Source organism: Herpailurus yagouaroundi, unplaced genomic scaffold, assembly GCF_014898765.1.
Source record: "Herpailurus yagouaroundi ecotype Mexico unplaced genomic scaffold, PumYag 187, whole genome shotgun sequence".
NCBI lineage: Eukaryota > Metazoa > Chordata > Mammalia > Carnivora > Felidae > Herpailurus > Herpailurus yagouaroundi.
In genome coordinates, this window is record NW_024412418.1 from 5,222,022 (window position 1) to 5,240,635 (window position 18,614).

The 18,614-nt window shown below is 37.2% G+C and overlaps 1 protein-coding gene, 1 non-coding gene and 1 pseudogene across 3 annotated transcripts; all 3 read right to left on the minus strand.

The window, feature by feature from the left end:
* Positions 1-9,335: 9,335 nt before the first annotated feature.
* LOC121043849 (olfactory receptor 4C16-like) lies at positions 9,336-12,970 on the minus strand. 2 transcript variants are annotated; one of them, XM_040495848.1, is made up of 2 exons: positions 12,072-12,970; positions 9,336-9,357 (listed from the first exon to the last, which is right to left on the minus strand). In XM_040495848.1, the coding sequence occupies exons 1-2, from the start codon at positions 12,968-12,970 to the stop codon at positions 9,336-9,338; spliced, it is 921 nt and encodes a 306-aa protein (XP_040351782.1). The 2 variants fall into 2 exon arrangements, with proteins under 2 accessions (XP_040351782.1, XP_040351781.1); XM_040495847.1 differs by lacking the exon at positions 9,336-9,357 and having other exon boundaries at positions 12,038-12,970.
* On the minus strand, positions 9,583-9,715 carry LOC121044000 (small nucleolar RNA SNORA18). The gene has a single exon (XR_005797058.1). It is a non-coding gene; the product is annotated as a small nucleolar RNA SNORA18 (small nucleolar RNA).
* A 3,030-nt stretch (positions 12,971-16,000) lies between the features above and the next one.
* On the minus strand, positions 16,001-16,166 carry LOC121044004 (uncharacterized; annotated as a pseudogene).
* Between the last annotated feature and the right edge of the window lie 2,448 nt (positions 16,167-18,614).

Here is an 18,614-nt window from a genome sequence, read left to right on the forward strand (position 1 = left end):
CCCCCCCCCCCCCCCCCCCCCCCCCCCCCCCCCCCCCCACCACGGGCGCAGGAGGAGGGGGGGAGGAGGGGGAGTGCTTATAAATTAATAGGAAAAAGTGTGGAAGGAAAGATTTACTTTTCAGAAATAAGGGGGTGATGGCCAAAGGGGATTTCAGTATTATACAATGTTTTAATTTCTTTATTAACGAGACGATATTTCATTATTACTTCTGTAATTTAAGTTAATTTTAAAACTCATCATTTTATGGGCACCTTGGTGTCTCAGTTGGTTGAGCGTCTGACTTCAGCTCAGGTCATGATCTCCCGGTTCATCAGGCTCCCTGATGTCATCCGGGCAGTGCAGAACCTGCTTCAGAACCTCTGCCCCCCTCTGTCTGCCCCTCCCCAACTTGCACAATCCCTAAAAAAATAAATAAATATTTTAAAAAACTCATCATTGTATAATATGGTTTAAGAAGAACACAATACATAATGAATGAAATTAAACAAAAATTAAACCTTTACCAGAATTCAGTAAATTTATGACTCATCACTTATTACTGCATTGTTTCCTCAATGACTTTAGCAAGTGTAGACATAAACACTCCTCCTCAAGCATTTTACGCATTAATTGTCATAAAAAAATGTAAATATAACTAGATGGATACATAGGTACCCAACTTCCATACTCCTCAATGAGGAGATATTTGATATAAGGAAACAGGAAACACATCTACAACTGCATCTACATTCATACTAATATCTGCATCTCCTTTACACCTATATCTGGATTTTGTCTTTATCTCAGCATTAGAACATCTACTTATACTGTTACAATCCTGATAAAATTTAAAGACATTTCAAGACCATTTGCTAACTATCGCTGTTACCGTTGAAGATTCAAGTTCATAGTTTGCTCTTTTCTCATGGCTCCTTGTTTTGTTGCACGAACACCAGCTTTTATTTTGGTTTTAACAAAAGGAGACAATAAGTCTGCAACAGAGATTGCCGAATAATCAGGATTTACCGCACAAAGGGTTAACAGCCTTCAATATGTGTGTACCCAATAGAAATGCCACAATATTGAAAATTTCTGCTTACCTGAAATCTTCGCCTGTGGTGCAACAAGTTCATTAAGAAAATCTACACCAGACAACATCCTAAAAAGGACAGTCAGGACACTGATGTTCACTCCACCTTACCCCAACCTCTAAAAAGGGGAATAAAAAAACACTCAACCCTTGACTGCCAGGATCATCTTGGCGTCCTTAGTCTCACAGAAAATATTTCTTAGGATACAAGACTGACTGGCTAGTTCCTAAAATAAAATTGGCAATTGTATTTGCAAGAGAGACAGCTTATAGAGGGAGAAAGTGTTTGAATTAGGCTGAATGCGTTCCGGCATACGGTCCACTAAACCTGAATGGTCTTGGGCAAGTTACACACCCACTGAGCCTTGTTTTCTTCATCTGTAAAACAATGATAATAATAGTACCCACCACATTAGATTTTGGGGAGAATCGAAATACTAAAGTCATATAAAACCTTTAGGTACAGATATGTGCATCTAATATTGTAAGAATTAACTACATATTAACTTATTATTAATTTTAAAAGGACTAATATTCTATAAATGTTTCACCATTCGTAAGACAAGGGGAGCTCTGGGAATAATTTTTCCTCAATGAGTTTAACATGCCACTGAATACAGATTTCTACAGAAGTTTTGACAACTAACCGTTACTGAAAATCCCAAACGAATGACCAAGACTTGGAGTAGCTTAATAAGATTTCCCATTTCACAGATAGGAGAACGGAAATCAAAGTAAAAATTTATTCATGAAGACGTCCAATATCCTACAATATCAAAGTAAAAATTTATTCATGAAGACGTCCAATATCCTACAATATCCTACAAAAGATAATCTCTTATTATTTAAAATAAGTGAATCAAACATTTCAAGAAAATAATTCTTTTATCCCTCTATTTTACTTAGGTCATTTAGTACTTTTCTGCATGTTTTTTTTTTTTTTAATTTTAATACTAGGGGCACCTGGGTGGCTCAGTCAGTTGAGCATCTGACTTCGGCTCAGGTCATGATCTCGCTGGTTTGTGGGTTCAAGCCCCGCCTCGAGCGCTGTGCTGACAGCTCAGAGCCTGGAGACTGCTTCAGATTCTGTGTCTCCTTCTCTCTCTTAACCTCCCCTGCTCATGCTCTGTCTCTCTCACTCTCAAAAATGAATAAATGTTAATTTTTTTTAATTTTAATGATATATGTATGATCTATCTTTGTTACAGAAACATTCATCAGTTTAATAATTGGAACTTCCCTAAGTGTGATCACTGAAATTTTCTTCCATACCACCCCATTCATTTCAAATATCAGGGATTATTTCTCAGTATTACAGACCTGTGGCACAGTAGGGCAAAAACTGGAGGTTCTTGTCCTGATCTGCCACTCCCTGCTTATGTGATTTAGGAACAAGTTCCTCAAATTCTTTGGGTGTGTATTTCCTCTTATGAAAATAAGGAATAGTAATTTTCATGGATTCTTCCAGCTGCAAAGAACTAATTCTTTAGTGCTTTACTAGCTCATTTACCAGTTTATCGAAATTATACATTAATTTTCCATCATTTTCTTATTATCTTTATTCTCTTTTTTTAACTGATCCAATTATTTGATTTTTTCCAAACTTGTATGTTTTTTTTTTTTTTTTTATCATTGCTTTTCTATCCAAAGTAGAGCGCACAGCCTTCCACCATTTCTCTTATCCCCCTGACCTGGCAGCTTAACAGTTTCAAGTTTGAAACCAAGATTTCAAAACAGCCTTCCTAGTTTTCATTTTCTGTTAGAACAGACCTTTTAAAATTGTTTTGTAAACTATTAAAATGAAAAATTGTTACATAAAGTAGGAGCCTAAAAGGTGATAAAATAAATCCTTACCAGGAAGATATTTTAGAATACTATTCATGCAAAAAAATATATATATAACTACTCTAGAAAACAAGCAGATTAGTATAGATGATCCTAGAGCTGTTCAGAGAAATGACAGAGGCTCAGGCATGCAAAAATAGAAAAGGGAAGAAAAAAGAAAAGATGGAAACAGACAAAAAGAGAACTCACATATTTAGTATCAGCCAATTCCAATTAATATTTAAAGGGATATATCCTTGTCTTCTTGAACTCATGACAGCAGATGAAAAAAAAAAATCTCTTCTAAATCCAGAGAATAAGTAGATCTCAGGAACAAAAAAAGCAATGAGAAAAAAGTCTCATCCTTTGTAGGTAGTTTTCAAATTACATTTAAAATAAAAATACATCTTAGGGATGGCTGGGTGGCTCTATCAGTTAAGCACCAGACTGCGGCTCAGGTCGTGATCTCAGGATTCGTGAGTTCGAGCCCCGCGACGGACTCTGTGCTGACAACTCAGAGCCTGGAGCTTGTTTCAGATTCTGTGTGTCCCCCTGTCTCTGTACCTCCCCTGCTCGTGCTCTGTCTCTCTCTCTCTTTCTCTCAGTAATAAATAAATGTTAAAAAAATTAAAAATAAAATGAATATACATCTTAAAAACTAACTGTATGTCAGAACAAGAATGAGAATTATATCCCAAAACTGGAAGGAAAATCCCAAATGCATCTGGGCCTTTCTGTCTTGTCGTTTGGCCCTTCCATGCGGTAATGAGCAGCAAGGTCTACTTCCCTAGATGCACTGGGCTTGGAGACTCTTGGAGAAGTTGCAGCGGAAGAATCAGGAAGAGTATTTAAAGGCACTGGAGGGACGTCGGTGCAGTGTTGATGGCAATCCTTATGGGAATTCTTGGACAAGACTGCTAAAAATAAACTCTGGTGATTTTAATCTGCTATTGCTTTGGCTTTTCCAAGGTGCTTTCTATAATAGATGTCTTCTAGATTTCCTCAAATATATGACGCTAAACATCAAACGTAGCTTTTATGGTGGGTGACCTGAAAGTTTTTAGAGTAGCCTTATTATTTCTATGCAAGGAATAAACCCTAATGCATTCATTATATTTATTGAGGGTCTTCCACTGTTTCTTTTATGAAGGCCAATTATTTATTAATACTGAAGGGATAAAGAAATTGTGGTTTATGTACACAATGGAATACTACTTGACAATGAGAAAGAATGAAATATGGCCTTTTGTAGCAACGTGGATGGAACTGGAGAGTGTGATGCTAAGTGAAATAAGTCATACAGAGAAAGACAGATACCATATGGTTTCACTCTTATGTGGATCCTGAGAAACTTAACAGAAGACCATGGGGGAGGGGAAGGGGAAAAAAAAAGACGTTAGAGTGGGAGAGAGAGACAAAGCATAAGAGACTCTTAAAAACTGTGAACAAACTGAGGGTTGATGGGGGGGTGGGAGGGTGGGGAGGGTGGGTGATGGGCATTGAGGAGGGCACCTTTTGGGATGAGCACTGGGTGTTGTATGGAAAACAATTTGACAATAAATTTCATTTAAAAAATTAAAAATAAATAAAAATCAATACTGAAGGTAGTCAGCGTTCCCTTAAAATGATTACAGTCAAGCATAAATGTCCCCATTCCCAGAAAACTTATCCTCATTGTATCACCTTTCCTCCATCTAATTCATCCCCCAAGTCATCCCATAAGACTCCCAATACCTCATTTCACGAGATCATTTGATTCCCTTTTCATGGGTAGTCTGAGGTTTTTTTATTTTGTTTTGGGGTTTTGTGCCTATCCTTTAAATATTGGTGTTCTTCTCTCATCTTTTCAACAGACTATTAACTCAATGAAAATAGAGTCTATTCTTTCCCATATTGTACTTAATAATTTAAATTTTAATGATGAAGTGTAATAGCAATAATTGATAACAGTCATTACAATATGCTAGTAATTGTGCTAAGGGCTTAAAGGGATTTTTAAAATTTAATGCACGTAATGACCCTATGGGATGATATTATTAATGTTTCCACAAAGCCACAAGAGATCATTGAAAAGGCTAGGCAGCTAGTAACTAGCATAGTAGAATTTGACCTTGGCTAAGATGTTTTACTAACCCTGCAATGGCCGTGAACAGTACTACCACACTTTACACAGACCAAGTACTTATTTAATATTTCTTGATTTTTATTAAAATAATAAAATAATATCCTGCAAAGTTCAAAATTACACTTACATTTTCAATTGTGTAGTTAGGAGTCATACTTTGTTTCCCCAACTAGTACAGTCCACTCATCGTGGAGCCTCAATTTCACCAACAAAATAAATAAGATAATGTTTATATCTATATAATGTTTGATTATTTGATGATGGCAAAGTAACAAAATTTCAAGGATTTGTTGTTAATTTATTGAACTACACTTATAATTGTGTTTCACTACCTAAGCAATTTAATTGTTGTGCTTTTGATAGAAACATTGCAAGGAGGAACAGTTATCCTTATGTATCCACATGCGTGTGCACATGCATTTGTGCATGGAAATGGTAACAGGAAGATGGCTGAAGGATGCACCGTAGTAACAATGTCAAAACCCAATCATATATGCATATTTTTTGCAAATTTTGTTTTAATTTTTATTTTTGAGAGAGAGAGAGAGAGACAATGCATGAGTGGGGGAGGGGCAGAGATAGAGGGAGACACAGGATCTGAAGTAGGCTATAGGTTCTGAGCCATCAGCACAGAGCCGAATGTAGGGCTTGAACTCTGCGAGATCATGACCCGAGCCGAAGTCGGATGCTCAACCAACTGAGCCACCCAGGTGTCCCTAGTCAGATATGCATCTTAAGTATTTAGAAGAAGAGCCCACTTTATGTGAGATGCATTTATCAGATGTCCGGGATGATTTCATGTTTACCATTTCAGACATTGAAGTCTGAGGGTCTGAATTTGAATCCCAGGTGTGTCTTTGACCGGCTATGATTTTGGGTAAGACACTTATCTCGCTGGAATTTAGGTTCTTCACCTATAAGTACAATTATTTTACCATACCTAAGTAACATGTATTCACTGTTATTATTATAATCATTTATTTATTCATTATTATTATTATTAGAAACTTTCTGATGCAATTTCTGAAGAAACTTGGAAATATCTATGGGACAAAGCATTCAGATCACAATCTTTAGAGTGAAGGCATTGACATTTAAGGATGAAACAAGACAAATAGCTCAATGAGCAAAACTCTGTGATAATGAAATTTCAGTTCCTGCTTCCGGCACTTGTCCATGGTGTTGACGTGTTCACGCATGTAGCCAGCTTGCTATAGCTGAATTGACTGTGTAGGATATTTGATGAAGATCATATACTTAGTGGGATTCAATGATTAAGTTGATATAAAATGTTACTTATATTTTCTCCAAGACTATTCGACACCTAAGAAAATGTCATATTTTTCTCAGGGATAACATTTGGAGGAGGGTGTAAAGGTGGCATATTTAATAGATATGGGAACACCATCCCCAGCTTGGAGATGTTGAGTTATACATTCTCTGACTCTTGGGTTAAAGCTGTAATTTTTTCAAAACTCCTTCACCACTGTGACAGACATAATTCCAAAATGCCCCTCAGGATCTCCTGCCCTATCCCCTGGGATTATAAATGTGGTGAGACGGCACAGATTAAATGTTAAATGTTGAATTACATGTCAAAAGGGATTTCAAAAATGTAATTAAGGTTATTGGTAAGTTGACTTTTAGTTATATGTTTGGATCTGATCTAATCCCTAAAGTTCTTTACAAACAGAGAACTTTTCCTGACTGGCAACGGAAGAGTAAGTTAAAAAGATTCAAAGTACAATCGGAAAAAAATGCACCATTCCTGTCTTTGAAGACAGAGGGAGCACATGCAGAGACCTCTGGAAACTGAGAGTCACCCCCCACCCCCACCCCCGCCCTGACTGCAAGCTAGGAAATTTCTGGACACCAGAGACTCCATTTTGAAGTTCCATTTTCCTTTCTAACTAATTAACTCTTAAACTGTGCCATCGCAGTCATTGTTTTACATGTAGTTGCTCGTAAAATCCAACAAAACAACTGTCACTCAGATTATAAAACTGTTGGCAAGAAGTTTATGAGAACAAGAAAATTAACTACAGCATGGCGGGAATAGTTTTGTTTACCACCATCATAGAATCATCAATTAGATAGTAATCAAAAGCTGTTCCACCTCAGCATCATTTTTTTCCCTCCTGTTTTTTTATCTAAATCATGTGATTAGTCCCTCCTTCTTTCTCATAAAAACCTCTTGCTTCCCCCCTCCCCCACTTTTCCTGGTTCCACCAAAATCTGTACTACCCAAATTGCAATTCTGAGACCTCAAATGAAGGCCTGTGTACTTTTTCAGGTGTCCTCCTCTTCTCACTTGCAACAATAATGAGGGGACCTTGACAAGACAAGGTCTATTGCTCACAAGTCACAGAGGGTACATCACATACCTGCATGATGGTGAAAAGAGAGGATAAAATAGGCAGAGAGGGAAAGGATAGGACTTGAGGTCCCTGGGTGGGGAAAAATACATATTTGGGAACAATGCTGGGAGCCTCTGACCACAGCCAACTCCCTCAAGCACAAGTCTCCTCTTTAAAATGTAAGACACTGGGGCGCCTGGGTGGCTCAGTCGGTTAAGCAGCCGACTTCGGCTCAGGCCATGATCTCGCGGTCTGTGAGTTCGAGCCCCGCGTCAGGCTCTGTGCTGACAGCTCAGAGCCTGGAGCCTGTTTCAGATTCTGTGTCTCCCTCTCTCTGACCCTCCCCCATTCATGCTCTGTCTCTCTCTGTCTCAAAAATAAATAAACGTTAAAAAAAAAATTGAAAAAAAAAAAAATAAAATGTAAGACACCACCAACTCCCACTCAGGTTTTCCTCAGGAATTTGACAAAAGACCTAACTAAAAATGAGTAGTAGACAATAAAATGTAAGACCCACAAGGAATGATATGGCCCTAGACCACCCCTTGTACAATGGAAACGAGCCAATCAAAATGGGATAACGAGACATTTAGAGTTACCTAGACAATAGGTGCAGGACCTGAGAGGAAACAAAGGAGAATGAAGCAGGGGTCTGGGCGGGGGAGAGGGGGACCAAAAATGTGTAAAACAAAGACCCTTGCCTATAGTCGCAAGCATTCACTTTCAGATGTCCCTCTCTGCAAAGAGAGTGTTCATACTATTCTTCCTTTCTCATCTTATACTCTAATAAACTTTTGCCTGCTGCTCATTTTCTTTCTTCGAAGCAGCAAGACAACAAATCCTGGGTACCAAGGTAAAAAATCCTGCAACACCTGGGGCCACACAGTTTGGTTACAGGTACAGAGACAGAGAGAGAGGCAGAAAGAGCTTGCTAGTCTGAGGTTCTGCCTTTACTGGGGTCAAGAGTGGAGTACCCAGGGTTTGGAGGTGCACTACTGGTGAATTTAAAACATGAGTGGAAATTTTTTTTTAATTAATTAATTAAATTTAAAAAGGTTGCCTGGTTGGCTCAGTCAATTGAGCGTCCAACTCTCGATTTCTGCTCAGGTCACGATCCCAGGATTGTGGGTAGAGCCCAGTGTTATAGGCTCTGCACTGAGCACGGAACTTGCTTGAGAGCCTCTCTTTCCCTCTGCCTTTGCCCCCTCCTCCATTTGTGCAAGCTCTTTCTCTCTCTGAAAATAAATAGAAAATAAATAAAACATAAGAGTGGGATTAAAGTATGGGAAGGAAAACACAGGGCCACTCAAATGGTCAGTTATAAGCCACACAGGGCTTTCCAAAGGAGAAGTTCATAGGCCAGGCAGCCTGGCTCTCCACCTCGTTGTGTAGTTGGTGGGCATTGTGTTCATTTTAGATGGGATGTGTTCAAAATGGATGTCTCAGCAATCAAAGCTTAATATCATCGTAATCAAAAAAACCAATTGTCAGGCGCTTACACTACTTTGAACTAAGGTAACACTCTGAGGTACTGGGGATGAAGACTCCGACATAACTTCTTCTTGTGGGACACATTATGGTTGTTTTGCCGTTCGGTTATCACAAACCACAGTTTTGAGTCGCTATGAACAGCTGTGTACAAGTTTTTGTGTCAACATAGGTTTTCATTTCTCTGAGAGAAATGCCCGGAAGTACAGTGGATAGGTTGTATGCAAAATTTTAGTTAACGTACAGTGCAATATTAGGTGGCAAGCTGCATCGAGAACAGTGTATTATCACTGAAAGGAAGTTATACCATTCTGCAACGCACGTGGAGAGGTGCTTAAGAGCACTTGTAATAAAGATGCTTCTAAGAATGCTAAAAGCACAAACATAAAAATCACACACACATACATACACACATACCCTATGCTCAACCCTCAGTTGCCATGTCCAGCTGCAATCCTTCTAGTTGGACTTAGTTTATCTCCAGTTGAATATGGACGCACTGATGACTTCCCGATGGTATACTTTTCCACCCAGAAACTTTGGGATCTAATTTCTTCACGCAATTTACATTAGGGCCCCCTGAATAAGAACTGAGTTTCCTTCTTATTCACCCCTCAACTAGCACACCCAAGACTAATACAAACTTTGAGGATATGCTAATACCTAAGATTTAAAACATAAATAGATAAAAGGTAAGTCTTTTATGCTTTTAGAAGCTACATCTTATAGTTCTTTTCCACAGACCAAATAAATTCCGTGAGTAAAACAAACAACATAGTTATTTGACGAGGCATCTCCAATGATGTGGGTCTGCAGGAAAAAAAAAAACCCATCAGGATAGACCTCAACTCCAGACTTCTGCTTCACCACTCTTAGATAACATTTCCCCATCATGAAGTGCTCCCGTAGGTCACACGTGTACATAGAGTCCATAGAAGCTTATAATGCCCTCATGTATGACATGTCCTTCCAGAGCAAGACTGGATTTTCCTGCTTGGACTTCCTTGTGACTTGCAGCTGGTTAGATGTTTGGAAGCAATGAGGACTATAAAAGGAAGCTCAAGAGGAAACCAAATATCATTTTTTGACAACTTGTACAGATGAGATCATCACAAGGTGTCTAGGCTAGAGAAGAGTGTCGTTTCTCCTCTTTTGAGGGAGACAGGGCTACTTGTGACAACCAAGAGGATGAAAGATAATCTGTGCCTTCATAGTTCTCACTCTTTCCCCACACAAATGTGTCTACTTTCAATGTCAGAGTCCCACTCTTTCCCCAGAAGAACACTGACTTAAAAAAATATCCTGGTGAGGTTGCACACTCCGTCAGCTTTGCAATTCCACCATCTTTATTACAAAATTCGGAATTGGAATTAGATCATACACTCTGTTGGCAAGAGATGTGGTGATGGTAGCCACGGGAGCTCCATATTAGAAGCATGTCCAGAAGACATGTTGGATAGAGTGTCTCTGGGGAGGCACCTAAATTGGATCCAACATACACCCCTTTTCATATTTTCCTTGCCTTGAAATAGAACAGGACTTTAACTAAAACTCTGCCAACTAGAATCTACTCATGTGTAAACCTTCCAAGAGCAAAATCAGCAGCTGCGATCAATGATAAACTGCTTGAGATGGATAAACTCTGGATCTGAAAAATAAAAGTGATGTATATACGCCACTAGTGTTCATTGTGGAATTCACAGAGGGAATTCCATTCCCACACAGAGAAATAAATAACTTTTTTTCAAGCCAAGAAGTTCTTTTTTTTATTTTATTTTTTCATTTTAATTAGGTTCCACACCCAGGATGGGGCTTAAACTTACAAGTCAGATATCAAGAGTCACATGTTCTACTGACTGAGTCAGCCAGGTACCCCTCAAGCTAAGTAGTTCTAACATTCCTGGTGCAACAAATTGAATACAAATTCAGTAATCTTAACATAATTTAGTAGTTTATAAATAAAAATATGTTTGAAATAAACAATAATACTCATGTTAAATTTTCTATATGGATAAAAATACAAATAAGAAAACAGGTTGAAATTGGAAAGATTCTTAGTGATCATATACTTTGATAGTGCAATGTTGTCAGATGGTGACAAAAGTGACGGATGGTAATATCCCTCTCTACTGCATACAGTTTTCACCCAAAAATCTCAGTCCCTCTAAATTACCATCATTTTTGGATTATATTAAAACTCACTAAAATAATTCATATCTGTGATGTAGCTATATCTGTCTCAAAGCCTAAAGAGACTCATCTGAGTTATGACATTCTTTCTTTATCAGTTATTATATTCAGATTCCTTATTTCAACCATCAACTGCTTGTACACTTTACTTCTAGCACACATGAATATATCTACTTAATTTGGGACACCTACGCTACAACCATAATACCTTAGCAGTATAAAAAATTATTATAATTTGTATGACTCAAGAAAAACTTAATGCTTCTATAAATCAGGAGGGACAATTTTAGAAGCAAAAAGTTTTTACAAAAAGAATAATAATCTGAGTATAACCCCAACAGTCAGAACCTTCCTAAGGTGAAAAGTTTCCTTCAGAAGGGTGAATATTCACACTGTGTTCTGTCACTGTTCTAGAAGGATCTAGATAAATAGGAGAAGAATTCAAAGTATAACCCCCCAAAATAGAAACGAGATTACCCTAGATTATAGATTATCCCTTAAAACACAAAGATTTTATTATTATTTGAATCTGGTGCTTTCTGCTTAGTCATGAAGAACAAACAAGTTTAAGGTCTATGATCAGAAATTATGCGATTCAACAGTTTAATTAAGAAAGCCAATTGAAACAGAAAAAAACCTTCCAGGCTGTGGTTATAAGCATATAAAAGTGTAACTATAAACAGAAGTCAACATGAAGAAGGGCATGGAAAGCACCATATCAAGATTACAGTGATACTAGGCAGTCAAGAAGGCAGAGGCACAGCTGAACATCTAAGGCACGAGTCTTTCCACGGTTGTTTGTACCTGGTGCTGTCTCTTCCTCTCCATGAAACTGACTCAACACTAACCAGTGTGTATTTTCATTCCTGAAGGAATTAATTCTCATACCTCCTGATTATGGTAACATCACAATAAAAAGATAACATTCTCTGTAGACTTCTAGGCAAATCCAGACTATGAAGAAAATTTTGAAGATCCCATTCATCTTTTGTCATCTAAGATTAACTTCTTCTTCCATAACTTCCTCATGGCGTTTTTCACTTCTGCATTCCTCAGCGTGTAAATCAGAGGATTGATCAAAGGTGTTCCAAGTGTATAAAATACAGCTATCATCTTATCCATGGGGAAGGTGGTTGCAGGGCGTGTGTATATAAATATGCAAGGACCGAAGAACAAGATGACCACAATGATGTGGGAGACACAGGTGGAGAGGGCTTTTCTCCTCCCTTCAGCACTGTGGTTTCTCAGAGAATACAAGATATTAACATAGGAGCACATCAGCATGACAAAACTCAGGGTACAAATGGCCCCGCTATTGGACACCAAGAGTAGATTGATTACGTAAGTGTCTGTACAGGCGAGTCTCAACAATGGCTGCAAGTCACAAAAATAGTGATCGATCACATTGGGACCACAGAAGGGTAAACTCAAGGCCAGAAAAATCTGAGCTAAAGAATGTACACAGGACCCCACCCAGGCCATAGCCACCAGCACAGCACAGACCCGTTGACTCATGATGGTTGTATAGTGCAGGGGCTTACAGATGGCCACATAGCGGTCAGCGGCCATGAGGATAAGAATGAAGATCTCCAGGCAGCCAAAGAAATGGAATGAGAAGACCTGTATCATGCACTCACTGAAAGAGATAGTGCTCTTCTTCAAAAAGGCATCCACAATCATTCTAGGGGCTACAGAACTACAGAAACAGGTGTCAGATAAGGACAAGTGGAAAAGGAAAAAGTACATTGGACTCCCAAGGGCCCGGCTGGTCTTGATAGTAGTAATGATCAGAAAGTTACCCAGCAATGTCCCCAAATAGAAAAGCAAGAAAGTGACAAACACTATTTTCTTCCTAACAGGATCCTGGGTCAACCCAAGGAGAATGAACTCTGTCACATTATTATTCAGCCGCATGATTTCGTGAAAGAGGAGAAGGCTGAGTGGGAAGTGGTTGATCTACAAAAAAATAAAAGAATTAATTCATGGTGTGACGTGTGATTTTATGGACTATTTTAAGAAAAATAAATATTCTTCATCATGAATATTTTAGGGGTCGCTTCTTATAAGTCACTTCAACACTTTGTTCTTCAATTTATAATGAGAACTTCATAGGGTCATTTTAAGTCTCAAACAAGCTTGTCAAAGGTACACAAGCTTGTATACAAGCTTGAATCTAACTAAGGATGCAATCCTTTAGATACAATCCTTTGTAGCATTTATATGATTCTGTGTAATTTGGACCATTCAATGAATACAATGTGAAAAGACATGGGTCAATTTTATTAACTTCATTATTTTTTCATATTTAATAAATCTTCAGGCACACGTTTTGATGGTGTATTACCTGGCATTTTGGATATATTTGACTGCTGCTGGAGGTTATAAATATAAAATCATAATATAAATATAAAATCACAACCCACTTTCATACCATAAAGAACATCTTTATGCAACTATTTATCACCATATATTTGTTATACATATTTATATAAATGTATAATTTTATAAATATGTAATATATTATCCTTCACTGAATTTCTCCCAGATATTACAACTTGAAAAGAGGAACAGGAAATACTTATAGCCTCTAAATAATATGCTATTACCATAAAACACCCTTACAATATTTAGTATTTTGCACACACTAATGCAGACAAGTGATAAAATGGTCTTTGATAGTAAATAATCACTTAAATATCTGCATTTCTATTTCCTCCCCTCCCTCCCACTTCTGAAAAGCATCTGTTAGAGGACCCCAAGTCCCCAAGGTTACATATAAATGAAAGGGGGTATTATTCCTCAATAGTTCATGTTTACAATAATCCAAATTTAGCTTAAGCACTTTGGATTCTGAGATCTTTTGGAAAGATGTCACCAGGCAGTTCATGTAGGACCAGATCATGACTGTAAATCCCAGTAGAGTCTGTACTATCCAGGTACTGAAAATCTGATGTCTTTTTAACAGAGTGCAGACTCTGAAGAGGGAGAGAGATATAGACAAGAGAAATAGTAAATAAATAATAACTGACTTCATTCAATTTGTTTTCTGTCCTGGAAAAGTCAATGATCATTCAGCTTTGAAATTTCATTCCGTTGAAATGAAGATTTCTTTTTTCAAATCTGGAAAAAAAAAGATTACCATTGGCTTCACTTCCAAGAACAAAATCTTTTCTTTAGCTCTTTCCTGTCAAGATACTTTTGAAAGGGACACTACATGCAAGTAAAAATATAAACTTAAATGTGATGTATTTAAATATAATTTGGAAGACTTATTTATCCCATTGTGTTCCTCCTCAAACTCATCCATACCTTCAATACTCTGTCTTGAAAGTTGTGAGCTTCCAAAGCACAGATGGACTAAATAGAAAATTTCCTTTATATATTTCTTTCTCTGCCTTGGTAAGGTTACTTCTCCCCAACATACTTGAAATGTAACTTATCTTCTTCCAAATCAACTTTCAGGATGGGGCACCTAGGTGGCTCAGTTGGTTCGGTATCTGGCTCTTGGTTTCAACTCAGGTCATGATCTATGGTTCGTGAGTTCAAGACCCACATCAGGCTGTGTGCTGACAGTGTGGAGACTGCATGGGATTCTCTCTCTCAAAAATAAATGAATGAACTTAAAAAAAAAATACTACTCTCAGGAAAGTGTCTGATGAAGTTATTTCCTTTAGAATTCCAGATTTTTTTTTTAATTCTCTTTGGACTGTGTAGTCTTTGGCAAAGATCTTAAACCACAAGGGAAATGAGTCTTGGTGTCATAGTCAGTACAATAAGCTCATTCTTTCCTTAGTTATTTAAAAGACGTCCATTGTAAAATATTTGTACTTAAAAATATAGCCCATGATTGTGACCACTAAAACAAGATTATTTACACACATGGACATGTATTTTTAAGATAAATTAAGAATCAGAGGGGCACCTGGATGGCTCAGTTGGTTAAGCATCTGACTCTTGATTTCTGCTCAAGTCATGATCCTAGAGTCCAGGGATCGATCCCTGTGACAAACTCCTCAATGAGTATGAAGATTCTCTCTCTCTCTTCTGCCCCTCCTCCACTTGCATGCTCTCATTCTCTCTCTCTCTCTCACTCTCGCTCTCTCTCTCTCAATAAAAAAAATTAAAAAGAATTATAAATACAAATGGTTTCATTAACTTGTTAATAACTGTGAGTTCTAATAAAATGTTTAATCAAGAGTTTAATCAATAATCTCCTTCCTTCCTGGAATGTCATTTCATTTCTAGCTACTTCAATTGTCTCAAAACTTCAGGACCCAAATGCTAAGTAATATCCTCTGAAGGCCTTTAGTAATTATTTTGTGATAAGAGAAATTATTACTCCTTTTCTCTAAGGACATCCTTTATAGCTTTTCTTATAATGTTACATACCATGCTTAAATTCTGTTACATGAGTGCTCTCTTTAGCTTCTTTCTTGGAATAAGAATCTCTGAAAACTATTCTCAGGATTTTATTCTGCACAGTTCCAAACCAGTGATTTGTACCATGTCCATAGTTAGTATTTTTAAATTAAAATTTCTCAATTAACTCTTAAATTATAATATTTATCTGATTATTTTGCACTATTCTGATCACAAAACATATTCACACCATTAATCTGCTGTGGTCTTGTATCTGTTATGTGTGGTAGACAGACAGATATGTTCTCAATTTATACATCCATGAAGAAAGCTGAGATCAATTTTTTAAAAAATTAGTAAGTGTGAATTAGGAGATATACTCTGAAGAGCACCACACACCCACATAAGATTTCGAGACCCTGACATCCATAAAAATGATTATGGATCTTAAACATTCACCTTTTCACATGAACCCTTATCCCACGAAGCATTCAAGGAGAGCCGTACATTTTTCATATCTTCCTGCAATTGATGCATGTTTTTCTCCATGTTTTTGTGGACGACCATATCTCCATTTATTTTTTTATTTATTTTTTTTTTTTTTTGCGGAGTGGACGGAGCAAGCCCCTATTCCATCTCCCGGCTCCAAAAATCCATTTAATATATTGTCCTCGGATAGAGGACGTATCAGATATTAAACTGATAAGAACAGATACTACACTTGATCTTAGCCAAAAGGCCGAGAAGCAATCTCCATTTTTTCCCAAGCCATATTAACACCCTTCATCCATTTCTCCAAGGCTTATGACACAAAAACGGGGTTGCAATGATGTGGAGACAAAATGGCACTAGTAAAATAGCACATCTTCTAATAACTACTGTACTTACCTCAATTTTTCAAACAAGTTTAGCCAACTTTAGAATGGCTACATTTGTCAGAACAGTAACGAACAAACTACATCTTGGATTTGGAGATGACAGAGAAGAGCTGAAAGGCACACAGAAAAAAAAAAATGGAGAAGAGATGAGAGTGGAATATGGACTGTCAGGTGGATCATTCTACACTAAAAATCTGTTTTACTGCAGCATCCATGGTGAGAACCATTGCTTTCCTTGAGGTCTTTCTTCAACTACCCAACCCTCCCTGATTGGATTACACTAGACTTCTATCTTTGGGAGAATCTTTACACTCCTTTCTATGCAAAATCCACCATTTTCTGTGGGAAGGTTAACAGGTTGTCCCCATATTCTTTATCCTTTAAGTTCCCAGACTGAAGAAGGATAAAATGAAACCCTCCCACATATATGGTGCACCTTTCATCATACCATTTTGCGTGTAGCAAGTTAAACTCTTACCATCTTATTTTGGAAACACACACAGAGTAATCATTCTCTACTGTGATGTACGAGTGTCTATTTAAAACCGTCACCTGGAGATGGGAAAGCAGCATTCTCCAGAAGCTGTCGGGGTCAGTGTCACTACTGACCTTTTCTCTAATTTCTCACCAGGCGTACATAAGCTCTTCACACTTTAAAATCCATCCCGAGGACTTTTCCTACTCAGCTACCTTACGTGAAAAGCACTGGTGAACTTTTCTGCATTCTGCCATCTCAAGAAACTCTTAAGACATGAAATTAATCCTTCTACCCCTACACAGAAATGAAAAGCCACACATAGGTTTTCACATACCTGGTACTCATAAACTATTTGTTGAGTGTCAAAGATGGTTTTATTCCAAAGCTTCTTTTTATTTTTATTTATTTGCTATATTAAGAGTAAATTTTGAAAAAAAAAATCCTTTTTTTTCATGTTCCTTTTTTGGAGGAAGTGGGAGCAATAGCCACAAGATGTATGGAAATCTATTTTTTAAATATGTTGGATTATTCTATAACTATGCTTCTTTGAGTATAAATATATAAGTAATCTGTCCCTTATCTGTCAGAACACTGAAAATTATTAGTGTCAAATATTTCCATCCCTATTTGAAAACAGCCTTCCCATAGAACATTGAAAAAAGATGCCCTTTCTGCATCCCAGAAGGAATATTTTAAGACATAAAGATATAAAATATTAGCACCCTAGAGTATACTATTCCCTAAAGTTTTCCTTTCTTTGTTAATCAGAAACATCCCAGATGTTGTAATACATTTAACTTTTGGTTCATCCATTTAGTCCATAGAAGAATAAGTTAACCCTCCCCAGACTCAGGAACCAAATACAGACAAGGATTTGGTGGTATTAGATGCCTCGGGCTAACCAAAGATATAGAGAAAAAAATAGGAAAATACAAATTAATGGTGCTAAACAATAGGAAGAAGAGAAAACAGTGTCCTTAGCAAAAGAGAATGTGGGTCTCCAGGAAACTACTCTAATCCCACTCAGTGCTCTTACTTACCTTTCTGTGCTTTAGGAGACAAGCTTTTCTAGCCCTTGCAGTTTATTTGCAAGTATAATCCAGGGAAGGAAATATGGTGTCCTGAAACCAAAGGTTCTGTTCTGTGTGTTATAGCCATCCCCCAACAAAGAACCACAGATTTGTAGCAAATGATCTGAAGATTAGTATGTATACTGAATAGATACCTCATGTTTTTCAAATTCATTTCCATTGGTTTTGCTAACCAATTGTTAGTAAAAGACACTTATAAAGTTAGTTCATTTTATTCGAATAATTTTACCTCACCAAATATATATTGAATGTCTTTTATACACTACCTTTTTGTGACTTTACATAAGTTGTATCTTTTCATTTACCCAACTAAGTAGGTATTAACAATGACATTTTGTATGGAAAAACAAAACAAAACTAAAACTCACGGAAGTTAAGCAGTTTGTCAGTTTACAAATTTAGTAATTCAAGGTAGAGATCTCTTTTAATGACTCTCTTTTTTCATAGTTTTCCTCATTCCACACATTTTCCTGACACCAGCCAAATTGAAAACCAGGAAGTATTAGAAAGTGATGATAAGGGAAATTTCTAGTGGCTAACAATGATATCTCAGGTTGAGGCATTTAGAATTAATAATAAAATAACGAGAATAGCTTGATATACAGGTGGCCATACGATATACAAATGAAAATGCTCAGTAGGCACTTGGATAGTTTTTTTTTTTTTTTAAGTATGAATTTCAAGTTAGGACTGTAGAAGTAGATTTTGGTGTTATTACCATTAAATGATAATTTAAATCAAGAGATTGGGTG

What these genes read in the sequence shown, in the direction of transcription:
- LOC121043849 (XM_040495847.1), bottom strand. Translation starts at nt 12,970, where the DNA reads ATGCGGCTGAATAATAATGTGACAGAGTTCATTCTCCTTGGGTTGACC.